Below are 19,020 nucleotides of genomic sequence, written 5' to 3' on the forward strand. Positions count from 1 at the left end.
TGATTTTCTCCTGTCATCTCTCCATCATGCGTGGTCCCAGAGAACCTTCGCTTTTGCGCTCTGCTGAAGGACGGCCACCATGATGGACAATATCTTCTAGTCAACATCTGTGATACCCTGCTCATATTCTTTATTTATTTGTTATTGTTATTGTTGCCATTTATATAGTTTATATTTTGTTATTTAATTTTAAGTTAGTTTTAGATATTATTTCTTGGATTTCATTAGGAGCCCGCCCTTAGCCGAAGGATACCGGGTGGAATTGGCATTTCTTGTTTCAAATTATGGCTTTTCTAATTTTTTGTATGCAGGTGCACCTGACAAGGATTGTTTGAGGTATATACTACTGCAGGCACCTTTTTTTTATTATTTTTTTATTTTTATTTTATAGCCTATATATTTATATTGACAGGAAGGTTCATTTTGGTGTGAAATTTGTTGAAAAATTTTGTTTTTCTCTCGCTGGATAGGCCTATGTTATGTCATAGTAAATGAACCTGAGTATACTGACCACGGTGTTCTTTATTTTACCTAGTTTAGTTTTGATCCGGCTTCCCGTTCGCCACCATGGGGGCGCGCTTCCCTGATGGTTTGCTGTGGGTGTGCGAGCGGCGATGTTCGGTTTCAACACTTCCTTTCTCTAAACAATTCCAAGTATAAATATATTACTCTATGTTTTTCGAGCTGACAATATAACACTTAAAATCAATGTAACCAGAGTAATATTTTTGATAAATATAAATCTAGACTTCCAAAAAAACTATGGTTAACATGTTCAACAACAATTTAGAGGTAGCAGATATTTGTTTCACAGCAAATTTCAACTCTCTAAGCCAACTCGTTCGACAAAATTGCGCACAGACACACGGAAATCGAAAATCATTCATCAGGAACTGGTAGTAGTAGAGGCTTCGCTAAATATTCAAGCAGTAAGTATTTTAAAATAATATACACTTTACGTTCTATGTGAAATGAACGCCAGCAGTATATCATATGTTTCAGTTACCTTCATACCGTGTTCAGAAGTTCAGAACAGATATTGATATTCCAAATTATAGTATTGTGGTATTTAGACCTTTGTGGATCTAAGGAATCTCACAAGCTCATTAACTTATTTTGTTTAATCACAGCCAAAATTATTTGAAACTATTTATGCTCCATTCAGTAATTTTTGTGTTACAGTTTTGTTTGTTGTTCTCCTAGAATCAGATTGTTCTAACTTCTCCTGTTGTCGTTTCTTCACTTTCCACTCTTGAGGATCTTTCTTCTGGAGTTCCCGGATTGTGGGGAGTGCCCATCTCAACCACAGAAGACCGAACACCGTACAAGCTGCTATTAGCACGTAGTAGCCATCAACATGAGTCAAACATTCCCCTGCACATTCCTGGAACAGTTAGCAAATATTAGCCATCAACCTAGTCATCAATAAATTCACACAAGTAATATTCCAGATTAATACAATACATTTTGTTACTACAAGCATAATGAAGGAAAAAGACAGTGTCCGTTGTATAAGAATACACCTACCTAATCAAACTAGTTTTCCGTTAAATCGATAGAGGATCGCCATACAAGATATAAAAGTCACGTCAGTTTTCTTTACGTTTAACACCCAGAGTTTGAGAGTTAAGGGTTAAAGTCCATGATCATTGTTTTTAACTTTTTTTCTTATGCCCAGTAGTAAATATATAATATAAGTTTCATCCCTTGAATTAAATGTATCCTCTCATTTTAAAACTTGTCATATTTTGACTAAATATTTTTAATCATGAAAGATATATATGACATGTATTCCTTTTTATTTTCAAACCATGTAAAAAGTCTTACAGTTTTGGAATTTACCACCTATACTCACTGCTTGTGCACCTAAATACAAACCACAATCGTTCGAGTACGCAAAGAAATTTACTGAAGTCAATGCAATGGAAATTACCTCGGCTAATTCTTTGGTAGCACAAGTATTTTCGCTGTCTGTGGAACAACTCTTGAATGTGAGAGGGTCCACCAACAGAAGCACCAGAGAGTTCGGCCAGGAATACCCCACAATGTTGAGAGTGTTCATGAGAGTCATGTAGGTGCCGCCCACCGCAGGATCACTGGAACGAGCGAAGAACGCAGACTTGGCCGCAAACATGGAATATTGTGACACCTGTGTATTAAATAATCTGTAAACATGAATATTGTGACACCTGCGTATTAAATCATCTGTAAACATGGAATACTAACACCTGTGCATTAAATAATCTGTAAACGTGGAATATTGTGACACATGCGTATTAAATAATCTGTAAACATGGAATACTAACACCTGTGCATTAAATAATCTGTAAACATGAATATTGTGACACCTGCGTATTAAATAATCTGTAAACATGGAATACTGCCACCTGTGTATTAAATAATCTGTAAACATGGAATATTGTAACACCTGTGTATTAAATAATCTGTCAAGAAGTATAATTATAAAAAACACATTCATGTTTTCTAATCTGGTCTCTGAACCCTCGTTTTGTATAAGTACTAGTCTAGTAAGCATAAGAAATTTCGTTTGAAAATTCGCCAATGTTATCCTTTATAAAAATATATGTATACTAAAACCATTGAAATTGATAATACATACGAGATTAAAACGTACATTAAAACCAGATTATATTTTTTATTTATTATATTTTGTGAAGACCAAAATTCACTTATGCTGATGCATTAGTTATGCACTACACTGATCGCATTTCGTGTATGTAAAAATGGAGGAAGTCTTAAGTTTCCTACAGTAAGACAGTGGAATCCATATTAAACCATAGTATATATGTTTAATGAGACAACTTAGAAGTTATGACCTCTTAACGGATTCACATAAAACAACAGTGTCGTCTAGTAGTGTTGGTTGTATTTAGGCCTAGATACGAAAGTAGTAAAAGGTTATGTTGTGATTAGGTTAGTTTTTCTTCATTTATAACATTGATGGAAGTAATTTGTAACTTTTTTGAATATAGGAGTATTTATTACTGAAAGTTTATAGGGTCTGATCATGAAAGCATCCCACGATCAGTGTAAGCTAGTTTAAACCAGAGAGAGAGAGAGTGAGCAAGTAAGTATTGTAAACCCAACGAACCAAAACTTCATACTAGTATAAGAATTATTTAAATAAACATAATTAAGACTTTCGATAAAATGTTATAAATTAGCAAAATATACACAATAATAACTTCCCCTTTGTAACTAACTTCCCTCTAATTTTTTTATCAGAATATAACCAAGTGTGTTCACTATAATGCACAAAACGTACCATTTTCCAGACTTTTTCAATCAACCAGTGATAAAAAAAATCAACAACACAACAATTATTTTTTTTGCCACTAAACCAAGGAAAATATCCAACAAACCCTGAGACTAAAAATTATATAAGGAGAATTACATGTATACTTCCGTAGATCAATATCAGTAGAGCATAGAAGTAGAGAGGAATCTCGTTCGTCCGTATCATGAATGGAGAAGCCCATATGTAGACAGGCGCGAACAAACTGATTACCATTCTAAAAAAAAAAAACAACAAACTGTTATTGGCTGGGCATAAGCGAAATATATCACTCGCTAAGTTTCTAAATTTCATTTGTGTCTGTCTGGTAAATACCAAAAAAATTAACTAACCTCTAAACTTGAAATGTTGAATGAACCTTCGTATGTATATAAGAAACATCTATTTCGATAATAATCGCTGTCAGCCAATGGAATTTGGCTAAGCATTAGCGAACATTTAAAATTGGTCTTATAGGTAACCATGATAGTATTGATATAATCATAGAAAAAACAAATTTATAAACAGATTTGGAAGCATTCATTCGACATTTTAACAGGTTTATTTGGTGAATTGGTTAGTAAAACCTTCGTTACATTTCATGCAGTCAATCGGGTTTGTTATTTTTTTAATGGACAGGAATAGGGCATACCATATGTCGCGCAACAGGCTTAGCTGAGATTTAATGCAAAATGTCATTACTCACAGATGGAAAGACAGAAAATTAAATGAAAAATAAATTACGTTCACAGTAACAAAATATAAATCCCAGCAAACTGAGTGACGGGCTTCATCGACGCTCAGCAAATTCCAAAGTGGAAATGCACCAAGACAGGATTCAGTCTTGTCTACTGTATGTAGAAAAGAAGTTCCTTGCAAAATTTAAAGTCAGTAGATATGCAATCTTTTTCGAGATATCTTGCCGCATAGGTCTATTACATTCACATTTTTTGCTCATAAATTAGGTATCATATTTTTTTGGTAGTGAAAAGTACAAATTTTATCCTACAGTAAATGTTTACACACGGTACAATCGATAACTCATTCTTCCTTTACACTCAGTAATCCAGTAATAACATTGACCGTTTTATCTGATTAAATAAAAAGATTAAATATTCACATTAATTTTATTGTTAATTTTAGTAACATGTAAAGCTTAGTTCCAGCATTGGTTACCCCACATTGGGTTTCATTACATATTAAATTAAATTATAAAATTTTACTCGCCAAATCACCATAAAATTGTGTTGTAGGCTACGTGTTCGAATAGTTAGGCTACATTTGTTAAAATTTTACGTGTTAAAATCTCATATCGTTTTACTATGTTTATAATTTTATTTTTTGTGCTTATTCTCGTTGCCCGCGTGACTACCCATAAGATCAATGTAAAATTGTTCAGTAATACTTAATTCGATCCCAGCTTTTGGCATCGCTGCGATTGGTTAGCCAGCTCCACATTCATACCCATGATGATAGAGTCACAATGCGAAAAATGTAAGTTGGGTGATTATTGGAGCAAAGTGTAATTATTTTCAAACTGCTTTCTTAATTTCTACACAAAAATTACTGTACCTGAATCGGTAGATCTTCATGAACGTATTCATCGGTTCTTCGCCCGTCAAGCGCTTGCTGAAGATAAGAAGAAGCGAGAGTTTCACCGGGATGATGACCGTTGTGACTAACGCAAACTTTTCCCGAGCTAACCCCACTCTCAACAGCTTGAGCCAAGAGATGGAATCACAGGCACTGAAACTGATCTAACAAACGCATTTAGTAAATACCAATTGAATTGATTTAAAATTAGACACTAATTTCAAATGTAGTATTGAAATAAAATAAGGATTACTTGAATCTGGAGCTTTCTTTTAGAAAAATAATACGTTATCGGTTCATTTTATTCACTAAATCTGAAAAAATGCCAGACGCACTATATTCATGAAGCTTATATTCAATAAATAGCTTATATTCATGAGCTTTGGGTAGGGCTTTTCTAAATTATTTAAGAATTGTGTGGTTTCATTTAGACCAGGAGGTGAAAGCCAATTTGTACTTAAAACATTACGTTTGACAATATTTTGCATTTTTAAAGCTAAAAAATCAAAGATTTTGAATAATGTTAAAAAATATTGTTAAATTAACAACAATAATAATTATAATAAAGTGTAAAAAATAATGAATAAATGTATAATAAATGAATATTTATCTGTATGTCCTTTATAAACTCAGAAATTATTTGACCGATCATGATGAAAATATTTATGTTTATTTATTTTTCCACGTAGAAGGTTTATATGCTACGCTCATTGATGTAACTCGCCACCAGGCGGCGCTGCAAAATATAGTTATCAAAGCGACTGCACATGATAAACTGCAATTACGAGACAAATACAAATATATTTAATAGCCAAATACTATTTGAAGGCGCTAAGCTTCTATGTATATTTGAATTTTATATTAATTTCTAGTTGAGGTGTTAGACCGCTTTATAATAAGGTACTTGTACAGTGGCTATAAACACACACTTTTAACAGATTTTCATGATCGTGGTTACAAAGTAAACTCTACATCGATGTTGGAAATATAATTCACTTGAACCAGAATTGCTCAAACACCGGCAAAGCTTACGAAAAGCATGCGAAGCCGCAGGAAACGGCTAGTGTAAAGTACATGACTAAACAAAGATAATATAACTGTAAATCCAGAAGTGGTGGGGAAACAGTTTCAGACTCGACTGCTGACTAACACATTAGTGCATAAGATATGTTGTATTCATTAAATATATGCTAATTAGAAACAAAAAACATAATAAATAAAAAATATGTAAAACATACCCAATCATAAACTTATTTATTCATTAACTAATTATACACTAAATTAATCAAATATGTATTTGAGTAATATCTTGATACAAATCAGAAAAATAGATTACTTAGAAACACAGAAAGAATAATAAATAATTGTCAATAATAAACTTACGTACTTAGAGGGTCGAATATAACAGACGCTTTGCATTTCTAGTACTTTATTTTCTGGTGTTTTTACACTTTTATTATAGACTAAAATACTCAAATATATTTGAGTATTTTTTTTTTTTTTATTTAGACTCTTAGTAAGCTACAAACTCCTAAAATTCTGTTTCACTGATATTGGCACTGTATAAAGAACTTTGGATGAATCACTGGACATTTTTAGATCTAATTATAGAAAATGTATTTTATAACAATATATATAGGCTCGGCTTTTCACGGACATTCTGCACAATATCTTTCGGTGGCAATGGTTGCATGTGAGTGACCGATTTAATAATAGTGCACTCCATGTACCATGTGCTCACTGACTTTAATAATCTGTGGGAGAACCAGAAATACAAAATATAAAACTCTTGCCTAAAAATACGCCGTATTTGATTAATCGAACGTATAACTGAGGGCATGTAATAGAAACGTCATTGGTTCTGTTGTGTGAGTGATCGACCGCTATTTTCAACCCTCACAATAGATATGAAGCTCTCAGTTGGTCTAAGCTCTTATCAACACTTTTCTATCACTTCCCAATTTGTATTTCATTAAACATTCTTGACATCCACAAGATGATAAGAAATTTTAGTACTCTTCTTTGTTCTGCGTCTATGTGCTTCCTTGACGATGTTAACTTGGAGGCGTTTATCCATTGTATTTGAACCGCTGAAGACTGGCTAGTCCTAAGGCTTCAACAGAAAAAGAAATGGGCAGAATGTCCCAATCAAGCAGTTTGCGGCAGACTTGGCAGCGCTGGAAAGGCACTTCAACGCTCTCTCTGGGCGGTGATCGGAACTTTGAGAGCAATAACAGTTTGCATAGACCGTATTGTTGAGCAGTGGCGCTAGAGCGGTGAACTGTGATGCTATTTCAATAACTGCTACAAGCAGTATTATCAATGAAAAGTAAAATCACCTACCTACGATTAATAAATTATTTCGCTACATTATGTTAGTTTTAAGGTAGCCTACAAATAATACTGTGTAATATAGAAGCAAATAAATAAAATATATTTCATCAAGTCACTTTGGTCAAGTCGTCATTAATTTGTATGACATTTTAAACTTTTCTTTTATGGATTTTGAAAGAGCCAAAATGTTTGAGGAATATATTAAAGAAAGACAAGTTCGGATTATAATGTCATCGTAACGTGTTTACGAGTTTAAGTACTGAGATAAAGGGTGCGCAATATGTTTGGAAACACCTTAATATTTTATCTGCTACTTTTATAGCAGATAACATCTACAAACTTTGCAGTGTTATCTGGCTATCTTAACTATTTGACTGTATTGTAGGTTAGTATTTTTATAATTCTAGAGGTCTTTATTATTAGAACATAACGATGTAAACAACATTTCCTAGGTTTTATTCAGTACAAAAATACGATGGCTGGTTAAATAACATCAATATTAAACCTTTCAACGGCACCTTTTTTGGTAGGATTAACGTTTTCAGATTCACTACCATTGTTCAAAGTGCTCTATTTGATGCTACATTGATTCCTAAAACGTTTATCCTTTACAAAATGGTGGATATTGAAAGGTCAGTATTGATCTTATTAAACAGCAACCATTTGTAAGTCTTGTGTGATTTGCCGCGTTATGTTGTAATAATGAATAACTTTGAAATTATATGATATAGGCTTACATGTGAGAGTTCCATGATAATCCTCACAAATAAAATTCAATACATGTCGTGATAAGTTACTGTAAAATGTCAAACTTCACGAAACGTTTAGCCAATATTATTTATTACGAACCACCTTTGCTCAGTTGATTACGACGAATTCGTTCTGCCACATAGAACGAACCATGGGTTCAGAAATTATTCAGGTAAAGTATTGCCTGTATTGCTTATCTAAGAGTAACATTATGTATTAATTTATATATTAATATTAGTATATAATATATTACGTATTAATTATTAATAAAATAAATATTAGAATTACTCTCATTCAACGTTGATCAATGTTTACGAGCTTCCGGTATTACCAGCCTACACGAGCTATAATTTTATGAGGAGAATTATATTTTGAGTTTAGGCTTTTTAGTAGAGTAAGGGTTGCAAATGTGGAAACGAGGGTATTGAGGAAACTTCAAGAATTTAATTTGCTAAGTGCTTCACTCAAGTGGCGAAAATCGCAAACTGTATGTCTAGCTTCTATTTCTCATGGGGAAGCAGTAGGTGTGCGTTGGATTTTGTTTTTAATGGTGGTGCGTCTATTCTTGTTTTGCAGGTTTTTAAGTTTTTTGAGGTAAGTTTAGATATTTTTAGTCCAACTTAACATAGAGGTAGGGTAATGTGTTTCAGAGTATTTGGTAAAGAACTTATAGGGAATATATTGTTATATTTCAATGAATCAAAATTACTACTTGCTACTCAACAATGATCTGTGGTATTCCGATTTTCGATATCTTTAGAAATGTGACAAAAGGGAGGGAGGAATATCTTTAAATCGTGCTTTATATTTATTATTTCCATGAAAGATCAATATCGTTTCTACATTAATTATTTAATATTTCATAAATATGATTTAATTACTAACTATTCCAAAACTAATATGTCGTTATATTGTTGCTATGCTTCTACTTACACTCATAGTTAGCATGAAAATTGCAAATTTCTGGACCGCAGGAAGTCTCATTATCCGAACTAGTTGTTTGTATGTCTCCAGGATGCCCAGGACAGGTTCTTCGTCTGGTGGTGGTGCACGTTCCTTCTTCAGTATCCAAACAAGTGTGGTTGTTGCCAGGAACACCCATCCGAAGTAATGCAAGAAACCTTTGAGAGCAGCACTCTGATATATTGATTGTAGAGTAATATTGAACTGGTGGTGGTACAACATTAATTCACACCAAACATGTGTTGCAACTAATTAAAAAAAAGCGTTACATTGTCTAACTAGTGGAATTCATACAGTAAAAATAATAAAATAATGAGTTAATTAATTCATAATTACACAAAACTACAGGACCACAGAAAAACTGGGAATTTACTATCCAGTTACAATTTAGGTTAGTTTTTCGTGTGTAAATTTTGATAAAACGTGATATTAATTAGTCCACCTCCATGAGAACATCTCTTTGTCTAGATAAAACTGGTGGCTGCTGGGAACCCAATTAGAGCTTTATGTGGTTTATGTGACTCTAATGTTAAAACGATGGGAAGATTTCGTTTTGAACGTCTTCATCTATATATGTTTTCAAATAGACGTGAATTCCAGATTCCTAGATTTAAGTCTGTGGCAGTGTCAGATTTCAGACATTGCACTGAGCTGAAGGAAAATGGAGCAAACTCGATATCTCCTTAATTATAAAATTACATACTCAAAAACAGTTTTATAATGTAATTACATAATCAAATTTAAAAACTCGACTGTATAAAATTTACTCTCAATGGAGTCACTAGTTGTGAATTTTTAAAATTGCAGTTTGGTTAAAAAGCACCAAAACCTGTACATTCTCGATTGATATCGACACAAACACTGGAAGTAATTGCTTGTAAATAATTTTTACAATTCTAAACTCAGAAATAAACTGCCTAAATTTTAATGTCACTCCAGTTCCCGTAGCTCTGCTAGTCAGTTTGTGGTTAACTTTCAAACTTGGGTATCAATACCTTTTGATCCAAGAATATTCCCACTCTTTCGTAAGAGAGTTTTAGGGAAAGGTATGCGTATGTACGAATATCTTCAACAATGGTCCAAAATGGAATATAAATGCGTAATTAACTAATTTAAAGACAAAAAACTGCAGACCGAATCATCCGGTTTTTTTAATGTTATTCACTGGAGTATGTTTTTTACCTTTGAAACTTTACAACTAAAGTTCCCACTCTAAATACTCTAACCAAATAAAGTTTCTCTATAACTCTACCTCATGAGCCACGCTAACTTGCGAACTATTTTAAGTCCTTAAGTTAAGTTATTTAAACGATAATAATATTACACAATGTGACATTTTGTATTACTGCTAGAATTTAAAATATTGTTAAATAATTTTTTCATTATAGTTATTTTTTATAAGGAAATATTTAAATTGTTGGCGTGAAAAAGCTTTTGGACATGTCAAATATTTACTGCAGCTCGACTTAAAATATAAAATAGGAAATAATAAAATAAAATAACTGGATAGAGAATTTGGGCTTTAGGAGGCGCTGATATAAAGTAGTTAGACCAAAATATTACTCTATTGAATCAAGAAAAATCTTATTTTACTCCTCCTTTTAAGAAACCAGTAACTGTTATTTAACATTAATTATAAATTATAGATTAGAAAATTAACGTAATATACATAGTAATAAGAAGCAATAAAATAGTTCAAAATTTACTATGATATTCAAGAGAAGTAAATTAACAAAATATACCCATATTTCAATGGTTCATTAAGAAAATACTTTTCATTATTCATATGTGTCATTTTTTCTTTTCAAATGTCAGAAATTGTGTTAAAACATAAGGTATAAGGCACTAAAGTCGTAATATTTTCATTCAACTATTTTAATTGAGCTTTCTCATATCTATGTTTTAAGTTTGCAGTATCAATAATTAAAAAGTGTTATGAATTAAGTGAATAAGTGATACTTTATCGGTCTATTTAATTTCATTAGTAACTGACTGAATGATAAATAAATAAATATTTTGAATTTCAAATTATTTAGTAACCTTCAATGATAAATATTTCTGAAATTAAAGAGAACGTTAAGTATTCTAAGTTTATTAGTGACAGGATTCTTTGAATGTTTAATTACAAATTCTCTAGAGGCTAATTTCTGAATCAGAAGGTGATCATACAATCTACCTGTCCATCAATTCTCAGAAACAGCTATAAAGAAGAGCAGGACCTGATACAATATTTTGTCAAGACTATTTAATTTCTAATAATCTAGTTTTAAACTGGACTCAATCCAAGTGAAGGTTTAACCATATCTTATGATATATATTTCCGAAACTCAATTGGTGGAGTTGGCGTTAATTAAACGAATGACTAACGATAAATAATGTTTCTGTTACTTCGCACAAACAACCACTTTTAACTGTGAAGTTCGGAAGTTCGGTAAAACTTGTTATTAAGTCAGTCTTTCACTGTATTTTTTTGACAGCGGAAATTTGGTTAGGAATACTCACTGGAGAGAGTGACAACACCGTAAGGCAGAGGCTCAGACCGCAAGTATGCGTTGCAGAAGTCTGCAGACTCCAGAGCGATGAAGACGTAGAAGCTCAAGATAAAACCTGCTGTTTGACCCATGCTGTTGCAGATAGCTGCGTACCCGATATTCTCTCTGTTGAGCACGTGGTATTTTTAATCGCAAGACAAAAGACATAAACAATTATAGCTGATTTTTACATGTTGATATTTTTACTGAAGTCTAACCAGTAAATTGAGTAAGGACCTCACACTTTGACTACTTGTAGTAGTAAAATTATGAATCAAAATTTTAATTTATGTTATTTAATAAGATAAATATTGTAAGCTGATAATAATGCATAACGGAATACTCTATACTATTTTAAGAACTAAATCTCATAATACCGATATAATGTGGTGCCATGATTTTAGTTGCATTTTTTACTTTAAATTCAAAACCCTTTAAAATAACTGCATTGAATACAGATGAGTAGAAAATGTTATAGTTAAATCAAACTACTTATAGCTGAAGATACAAATTTTAGAACTTATTACAGTACGTACACAAGGAAATACTGTTCTTGACACATTTATTTTAATTACTGTATACTAGACTTTTTTTCTATGAAAATTAAATAAGTTAATATAATAAACATATCACTCTCTACAGTCATATTCATGTACATACTACAAAAATTCAAAATACCTGTCTTGAAAAGTTGAATTTGGGCCGTATTTTAAGATGAACCAAATTTCTGCATCGCATCCGTGTCATTTCTCAAGGAATACTCAAAAGTGTGTTTTACTTTTTCCTCTTGTCAGAAACGGTATCTTCTATAACGGGTTCCGAAATGAATTTTCAGAAATGGAGAAACATTTTATTTTTAATTGTTCCAACAGACATCAAATTGCATTATATCAAAATGAGTCTTCAGAAAGGTCTGTGACCAAAATTGTTTTAATTTGTTTTATTATTCCGACCGAAAACGAATTTCACGACCATAATATCATCCTTTCATATTTAATATGAGAATGAGGGTTTACGAAATAAATTTATGGCGAGTGTCAAAGAATCTACAACTACTGTGTTGTAACAAAGCGAAATCAATTCATTAGGACACAGTTTGTGTAACAGTTAAGGCGACTGAAGCTCCTACCTGCTGAGCATGGTAAGCGCCCAACCGTCAACTACCACATCCTGGGTGGCCGTCAAGGTCTTGAGCACGAAGAAGAACACTGTGAGAATGACCACTCGAGGTCCTGCAGGATCGTCTAACCAGGCGTCAGCGTAGGACGAGAGACCCAACATGAACACCCCGATCAAGAACTTAACAAATGATGGGGTTAATATATTAAATATATAATTTTTCATTTTAATTCTAGTAATGTCGAATTGAGCCTAGTTTTTATTTTTTTCAGTTTTTAATATCACCTAAAGAAGTATGTGTAGCTTCGGTGGACGATTCAGTTTTGTTTCAAAATCATATGTAGTAAAGTATATTTGTTTGATGATTTTGAAATGAAGTAAATAAAAATGTGACGAGTTTTAGCAAACATAAAATAAAAGCAATTTCAGCTACTTTGATATAGAGCATATCATTAAAAAGACGAATGCCTATGTACAAATTCAGACTCAATATTTACCTGGATAGGAACCAGCCATGACTTCCGGCGGCCGAATCTCTTCGAGTAGACCGAATCGACGATCGGAGCCCAAAGGAGTTTCATGCTGAAAGGCCAAGTAGTGATGCTGTACATAGCCTAGAACGTCACATGATAGCGATTTATATTAAACTGGGAACGAAAGAAAGTGTGCTAAAACTGTTATACTCGCAAACTACGAACTTGGTGTATAAAATATCACATCCATTCCAAATTTATTCCTCACCTGATCATTGTAACTGGCGCCTTTACTCTGCAGGATCATCGGCACCGCACTTGCCAGACCCAAGGGTATACCTTGCAGCATGTACAGGAACATTAGTAGTCCCACGCTCCCTAGATCTCCCTTCAGCAAAGCATCCTTCTTGGAGGTAGAATGGACTTTCTGGAATCGTGTCCAAATTAACTACTACTTAAATATATCTAACTACCATTTTGCTTCCAAATCTTACAGTTGTTGCCTCAGAGTTGTTACAGTTGTGAATGTTGTTACAGTTGTTAGAGTTCTTATTTGCCCCATAATTTTTTTTTCTTTTCCCAACTACGGACACTATCACGAGTATTAATAGTAAAAGCCACGATACAAATCACTACGAGTTCAAATTAATTAAATTTGCCAACTCAGTACACATTAAGAGTGAATATGATCTTTGATTTTGCTTGGAATTTATGTATTTTATGCAGACCCGTACTCAGATTTCAATTTCGGACAATTTTACGTCTATTTGAAGGGACCGTTCCACGAACGACGCGGTAGTAGGGCATGAAGGGGCCCCGCCGAATATCTTTTTCCGGGGAGCGCCCAAGCTGAGTACGGCCCTGTTTTGTTTATATTAATGTTGCTACATAACAAATTTCTTTTATACTACTAAACTGTTAGAAGCAATACAAGTTCCATTCATGTTTCATTTTGGCTTAGGAGGTTTCCGTTCCTTTACTTATCACACCCATTACACAAATCATAGACACAGAATTTACTTAGCTCTTCTAATATACTAGCAACTTTATTAGTTGTTCATGTCTATATGCCCTCCCTCAGCTGCTCTGCATAGCTTATGAACATAGCTGTTCAAGGTCACTTCTATCAGTGGACTCATTTTTTAAGGAACTTTCGTGAATAATTTTCTTATACATTAGTGTATGAACTGAGGGTCCCTCCCCTGGTGAGAAAACATGTTTATGATAGTAAAATGGAGCAAAACACACCGGCAGAATTTTAACAATAAGTGTTTTTTATGTAGTTAATTAAGTTATTTTTGTTTTATTACTATGAAGCATGAATTAAAAATTGTAATTTCATTGGAAATATACAGAACATTACACTGCATTGTGTCTTGTCTTTCTGTTCATTTTGCAAAGAAAACGTAAATAAATCGTAATATAAAATTACTAATCGCTTATGAGAAAACTCCTTAATACAGTAGTATCGTTAAAGTAATGGGTCTACTACACTTTAAGTGCTAAAACATTCAGAGTCTAAAATGAATTTATAAATTAATAATTATGGCTTCTTTTTATAGTGGTAAGTAGACATTCTCAACAACAAGATATAGATTTTTTATGTATGTTACATTAATGGATTTCGTAATGATAATCGTAAAATATGTACGATATATTATAACCTAAAATTTTAGCAGGATTTCTAACAATTACCATCGTTAAATGTAATAAAAATGTAACAAGTACCAAGGATTGAATTCATAGTATGTTAAAACTGCATATTAAATCAAATTAGTTAGTTTGTTTTAATACATCTAACAAAGGTTAGAATTTAACCAGTTTTTTAAATTTGGTTTTGTGTTTTGGTTTAAATCTTCTGCCCATGTTGAATATTTTTATTCGGCTTCACCTGAGGAAGAGGGTCGGTGTCAATCATCGAAACGTGGTGATCTATATTTTTCTAATATATAGAGATAGAAAATTCTGCTTTATTTAATAATACACTATGATTCAATTAACTATAATAACCATAAAATTAAAGCAATTAAAATTACTAATGTTATACACGAATAGAATATTAATTTTAATTAATTGTTTATCCTAAACACTTTCTCTATAGTATCTTTTTTTATTAATTGTTCATTGTTAGTGATTTATATTATTTTATCAATGCAAAATTATAAATTAAAACAACTACTACTAAGTGTGCTACTTATATGTGCCAAGATGTTAAGACACATCAGCGTAAAATCTTATATGATAATAAAGTCAAAAGATTTTTTACTGTGAATGGTTGTGTATAGTGGTGAACTTTACATGATACTCACTTGCCCGTTCAAACTACGCTCTTCAGGAGTAATCATGACTCTGTAACTGAAAACAGAACCAAAGGTCAGAATAATCAAAACTAACATTTAACTACTGAGAATTCATTGAAAGCATTATCAAATATGTTATTACGATTGTTGCTACTAATAACTTTATTCAATTTAATAAAACAAAGAAACAAAGAGAGATTAGAAACAAAGACACACAAAGTGGCGCTTTCGTAATCTTACAATCTGTTGTTTGTCTAAGCTTTAAAGAAATTTGATAAATAGATCTACAAAGGAGGAATTATATGTCCTATCTTTAATAGTATTATGTATGAAGTAAAAAAGAATCCTTCAAGCTGACGAGGTCAACTAAGGCCCGCAGGATTATTTTAGTAAGTTCTGAGGTCCGATCCTAGGCCTGCGCCACGGAATTTTGGTTGTTACCGTTCAAATATTTACTATCTGAGGTACCTGAGCCTCACATTCCACAGATGGCATTCCGAGCGCTCAAGTCACTGTGCCTTAATCTATAGCACCGAATGAGTTATACCTAGAACAAAGATTTTACCCAAAAACTGTTAAATTTTGAATAGATTTCCAACAATATGATTGGTGCTAATAGAATCTGATTAATTTTTAGATTTCATGTACATTAATGCAATGGTCATTACACTTAAATATTAAAGAACCGTAAAGGATCAGGATACGTCTTCCAATAACCACCTCTTATTTCAGAGTAATTATTATTAATATGCCTTTTAAAGAATTAGAGGCTCCCTCTTTCACAACACGAAATTACATTTAAAGATAGGGATATTAGCTAATTACTGTAATTCCATAATGAATAACAATATAGAACTTTTTAAGCTGTCTTTTGTCTCCAAAAAATCAATCGTAAGTCTAAATCTTGCACTGAATATTCCATTCAAAGGAGTCTTATATGTGTTAATCATAATACATTATACAACTGATTTTTGTACTTACAGTTATCTCTTAGATGTTTTAATTTACACCTGGTGCTGTTTTTAACATATATTTTCTTTTTTTGGTTTGTAAGTTATCGACTAGTTTATTTTATTACTAGCTGACAATATGTCTACAATGTAGCAGACAATATTTTACACACTATAGTGGAATCGTCAGACTACACAGATTATAGTTGCTAATCTTTGTTCCGTAGAATACAGCTATGTCTATATAATTACGTACGTCAAACACACATGACAATGATAACAGTTTACACGTAACGATCATGCATGCTTGTTGCGCAACAAAAGATTCTCTGTAGACCTCCAAAAAGCCTGAGCCCAATAATGGGGTTTTTTGTTGGATTTTATTTTTATTTCAGAGCCTAAGCTCTTTTCTGATTACGTAAAATAAAAAGTTGGGTCGCTTCGTAAATATGTACTTAACTTGAAAGTAGTAGCTTTGGGCAATTAATTATGCATCCAGAAATAATGCTCAAAATAAGCATACAATATTTTCTCCAGCATTTATATGACATATTATAAGAATGATAAAATGATTTTGAGAAATTTTAGGTAAGGAAATGAAATTTACTCATTGAAATTCGATCCAAAAACTACATTTTTATTAATTTAATAATTATAAGATAATTATTTATCATATAGGTTTATTATATAAATTGTAACACCATTTTTATAGTTAATTTTTAGCTAAAAAGTTACTAAATGTACAGAATTTTCTACTACTTTTTGTCAATCCTTTTTAAAATCTCTAACTTTTTGTCACCACTTCTAGTATGGTGGCCAACTTGAAATATATTTCCAAAAAATATATATTTTCATACAACCTCCAAAATATAAGTAATATGAGATTTTAAAACCATTTTAATCCAATGGGGCAATCGGTTTTTTATTTTTATTTTACAGTCAAAGCTCTCTCTAACTAAAATAAATAGTAGCTTTAGGCAGTTATGCATCTAGAAATAATGCTCAAAACAATCATACTACGTTTTCTCCAACACTTACATGATAAAATGGTTTTGAAACATTTTAGTTAAGGACATTTAATTTACTCAATGAAACTCAATCTTTTATTAATTTAATAATATATATTTATTTATTATATAGTTTACATTAATTGTATGATAATTTTTATGGTAAATGTTTTAGCTAAAAAGTGACTAAATGTACAGAATGTTCTACTACTTTTTGTCAATCCTTTTTAAAATCTCTAACTTTTGTCACCACTTTCAGTATGGTGGCCAACATTAAATTTCTTTCCAAATAAACTATATTTTCATGCAATCTCCAGTATATAAGTAATATGAAATTTTAAAACAATTTAAATCTTGACTATGTTCTTTTTGACTTAGGCCTACTCGTATAAGGACAAATTGTTAACAATTGTTTGTGTAAGGCCCATTAACAATTGTTTATATTTATCGCTTTCACTATTTAAGCACCATTTTTTAGGTAATTGAAGATTGAATAGCACTGTTGTCAAATTAACTATTAGTACGGTTTCAAAAATGAGAGGATATCAGTAAACTTACTGTAAGGTGCACAGAGAAAACGGATGTCGTCTGTCCAAGATCCACACACTGCTGCCTTGTAGAAGCTGATAGAAGATCTAGGAGCCTCTGTCACTGCCTGGTGACGGATGAGCTACACAAAATTTCCACACAGTCATGTAACTTTGATATCTTTACTTCAAATTTGTAAGCGCGTGTGTGGTGTTTAAGACTTTTATTGTGGCATGGAATTATAATTGTTGGTAAAGAAAGATACTGCTACATATCTACTTTATTAGCATGGACACAATTATCACTAAATCAACTACTCTTCGCTGTTTACATAAAATTACACGAAGGCCATTTACAAAACAAATAATTAATTTCTATTTATATTTCTAATTTATATATAATTATACTGAAACAAATATTTGAGTATAAGGACATGTGATGAAATATTTGAAAACTAGAGAAGTGTTTAGTTGAAACAAATTGTATAGTAAATAACAAAATATCAAAGAAAATCACAGGGCATTAACCGTAATTGTGGATTTTATTTTAATACTCTTTGTCTGTTTATACCTTTATTACACTGTGCTTGAGTAAATAAACCTCTATATCTGCTTATTTATTTCAATGCTAGAATATAGGCAAATCCCAAATTAACAAATATAACTTTTTAATACTCGTAATCTGGTGAGTAAATATATGGTGAATGATATCATTATATTTCTAATAATAGCAATAATAACAATAAATACCCATACAACACAACATAACAGTTACATTAGCATATATACATAAAATTAAATAATATTTTGTCAGCCAACTGATTACGTTATGATGTGAATGAAATTAAATTTACAATTGAAGTAAATAATAAACTAGTATAAAGTAATAAATGTATGAAATACGTTTAAGAACATTCAAATGACAAATATAACAGCCAGACAGAGCACATTAAGGTGGTTAATCTCACGTTGATATCAAAATCTTTTTTATTGCAGCGACAATAGACACATTGTATGGCAAACGTCAATACGGGTTTTCTAAAATTCCAGGCATTCATACAAACAATATATCTCACTTAGCGACCCACTTAGTACAGCAGAGTCACTATTCTAATTGGGCGGTCTCCCAGTCGAATACCATAAACTCACCCGTATTATAGAATGCTTGAGACACCAAG

General features: G+C 32.0%; 1 protein-coding gene across 1 annotated transcript; it reads right to left on the reverse strand.

The window, feature by feature from the left end:
- Window positions 1-1,102: 1,102 nt before the first annotated feature.
- Window positions 1,103-18,040, reverse strand: LOC124366232 (acetyl-coenzyme A transporter 1-like). Its single transcript, XM_046822624.1, has 11 exons — window positions 17,874-18,040; window positions 15,368-15,413; window positions 13,327-13,485; window positions 13,083-13,199; window positions 12,596-12,765; window positions 11,438-11,592; window positions 8,906-9,093; window positions 4,868-5,052; window positions 3,416-3,533; window positions 1,934-2,149; window positions 1,103-1,384 (listed from the first exon to the last, which is right to left on the reverse strand). Exons 2-11 carry the CDS (start codon window positions 15,401-15,403, stop codon window positions 1,151-1,153), a joined length of 1,578 nt encoding a protein of 525 aa, XP_046678580.1. The 5' UTR covers window positions 15,404-15,413; window positions 17,874-18,040; the 3' UTR covers window positions 1,103-1,150.
- Between the last annotated feature and the right edge of the window lie 980 nt (window positions 18,041-19,020).

Source organism: Homalodisca vitripennis, chromosome 7 (genome assembly GCF_021130785.1).
Source record: "Homalodisca vitripennis isolate AUS2020 chromosome 7, UT_GWSS_2.1, whole genome shotgun sequence".
Lineage (NCBI taxonomy): Eukaryota > Metazoa > Arthropoda > Insecta > Hemiptera > Cicadellidae > Homalodisca > Homalodisca vitripennis.

What these genes read in the sequence shown, in the direction of transcription:
- LOC124366232 (XM_046822624.1), bottom strand. Translation starts at nt 15,403, where the DNA reads ATGATTACTCCTGAAGAGCGTAGTTTGAACGGGCAA. An exon ending in AGCGTAGTTTGAACGGGCAA is followed by an intron (nt 13,486 to 15,367) that starts GTGAGTATCATG and finishes ACACGATTCCAG; the next exon opens with AAAGTCCATTCTACCTCCAA. An exon ending in GCGCTTACCATGCTCAGCAG is followed by an intron (nt 11,593 to 12,595) that starts GTAGGAGCTTCA and finishes CGTGCTCAACAG; the next exon opens with AGAGAATATCGGGTACGCAG.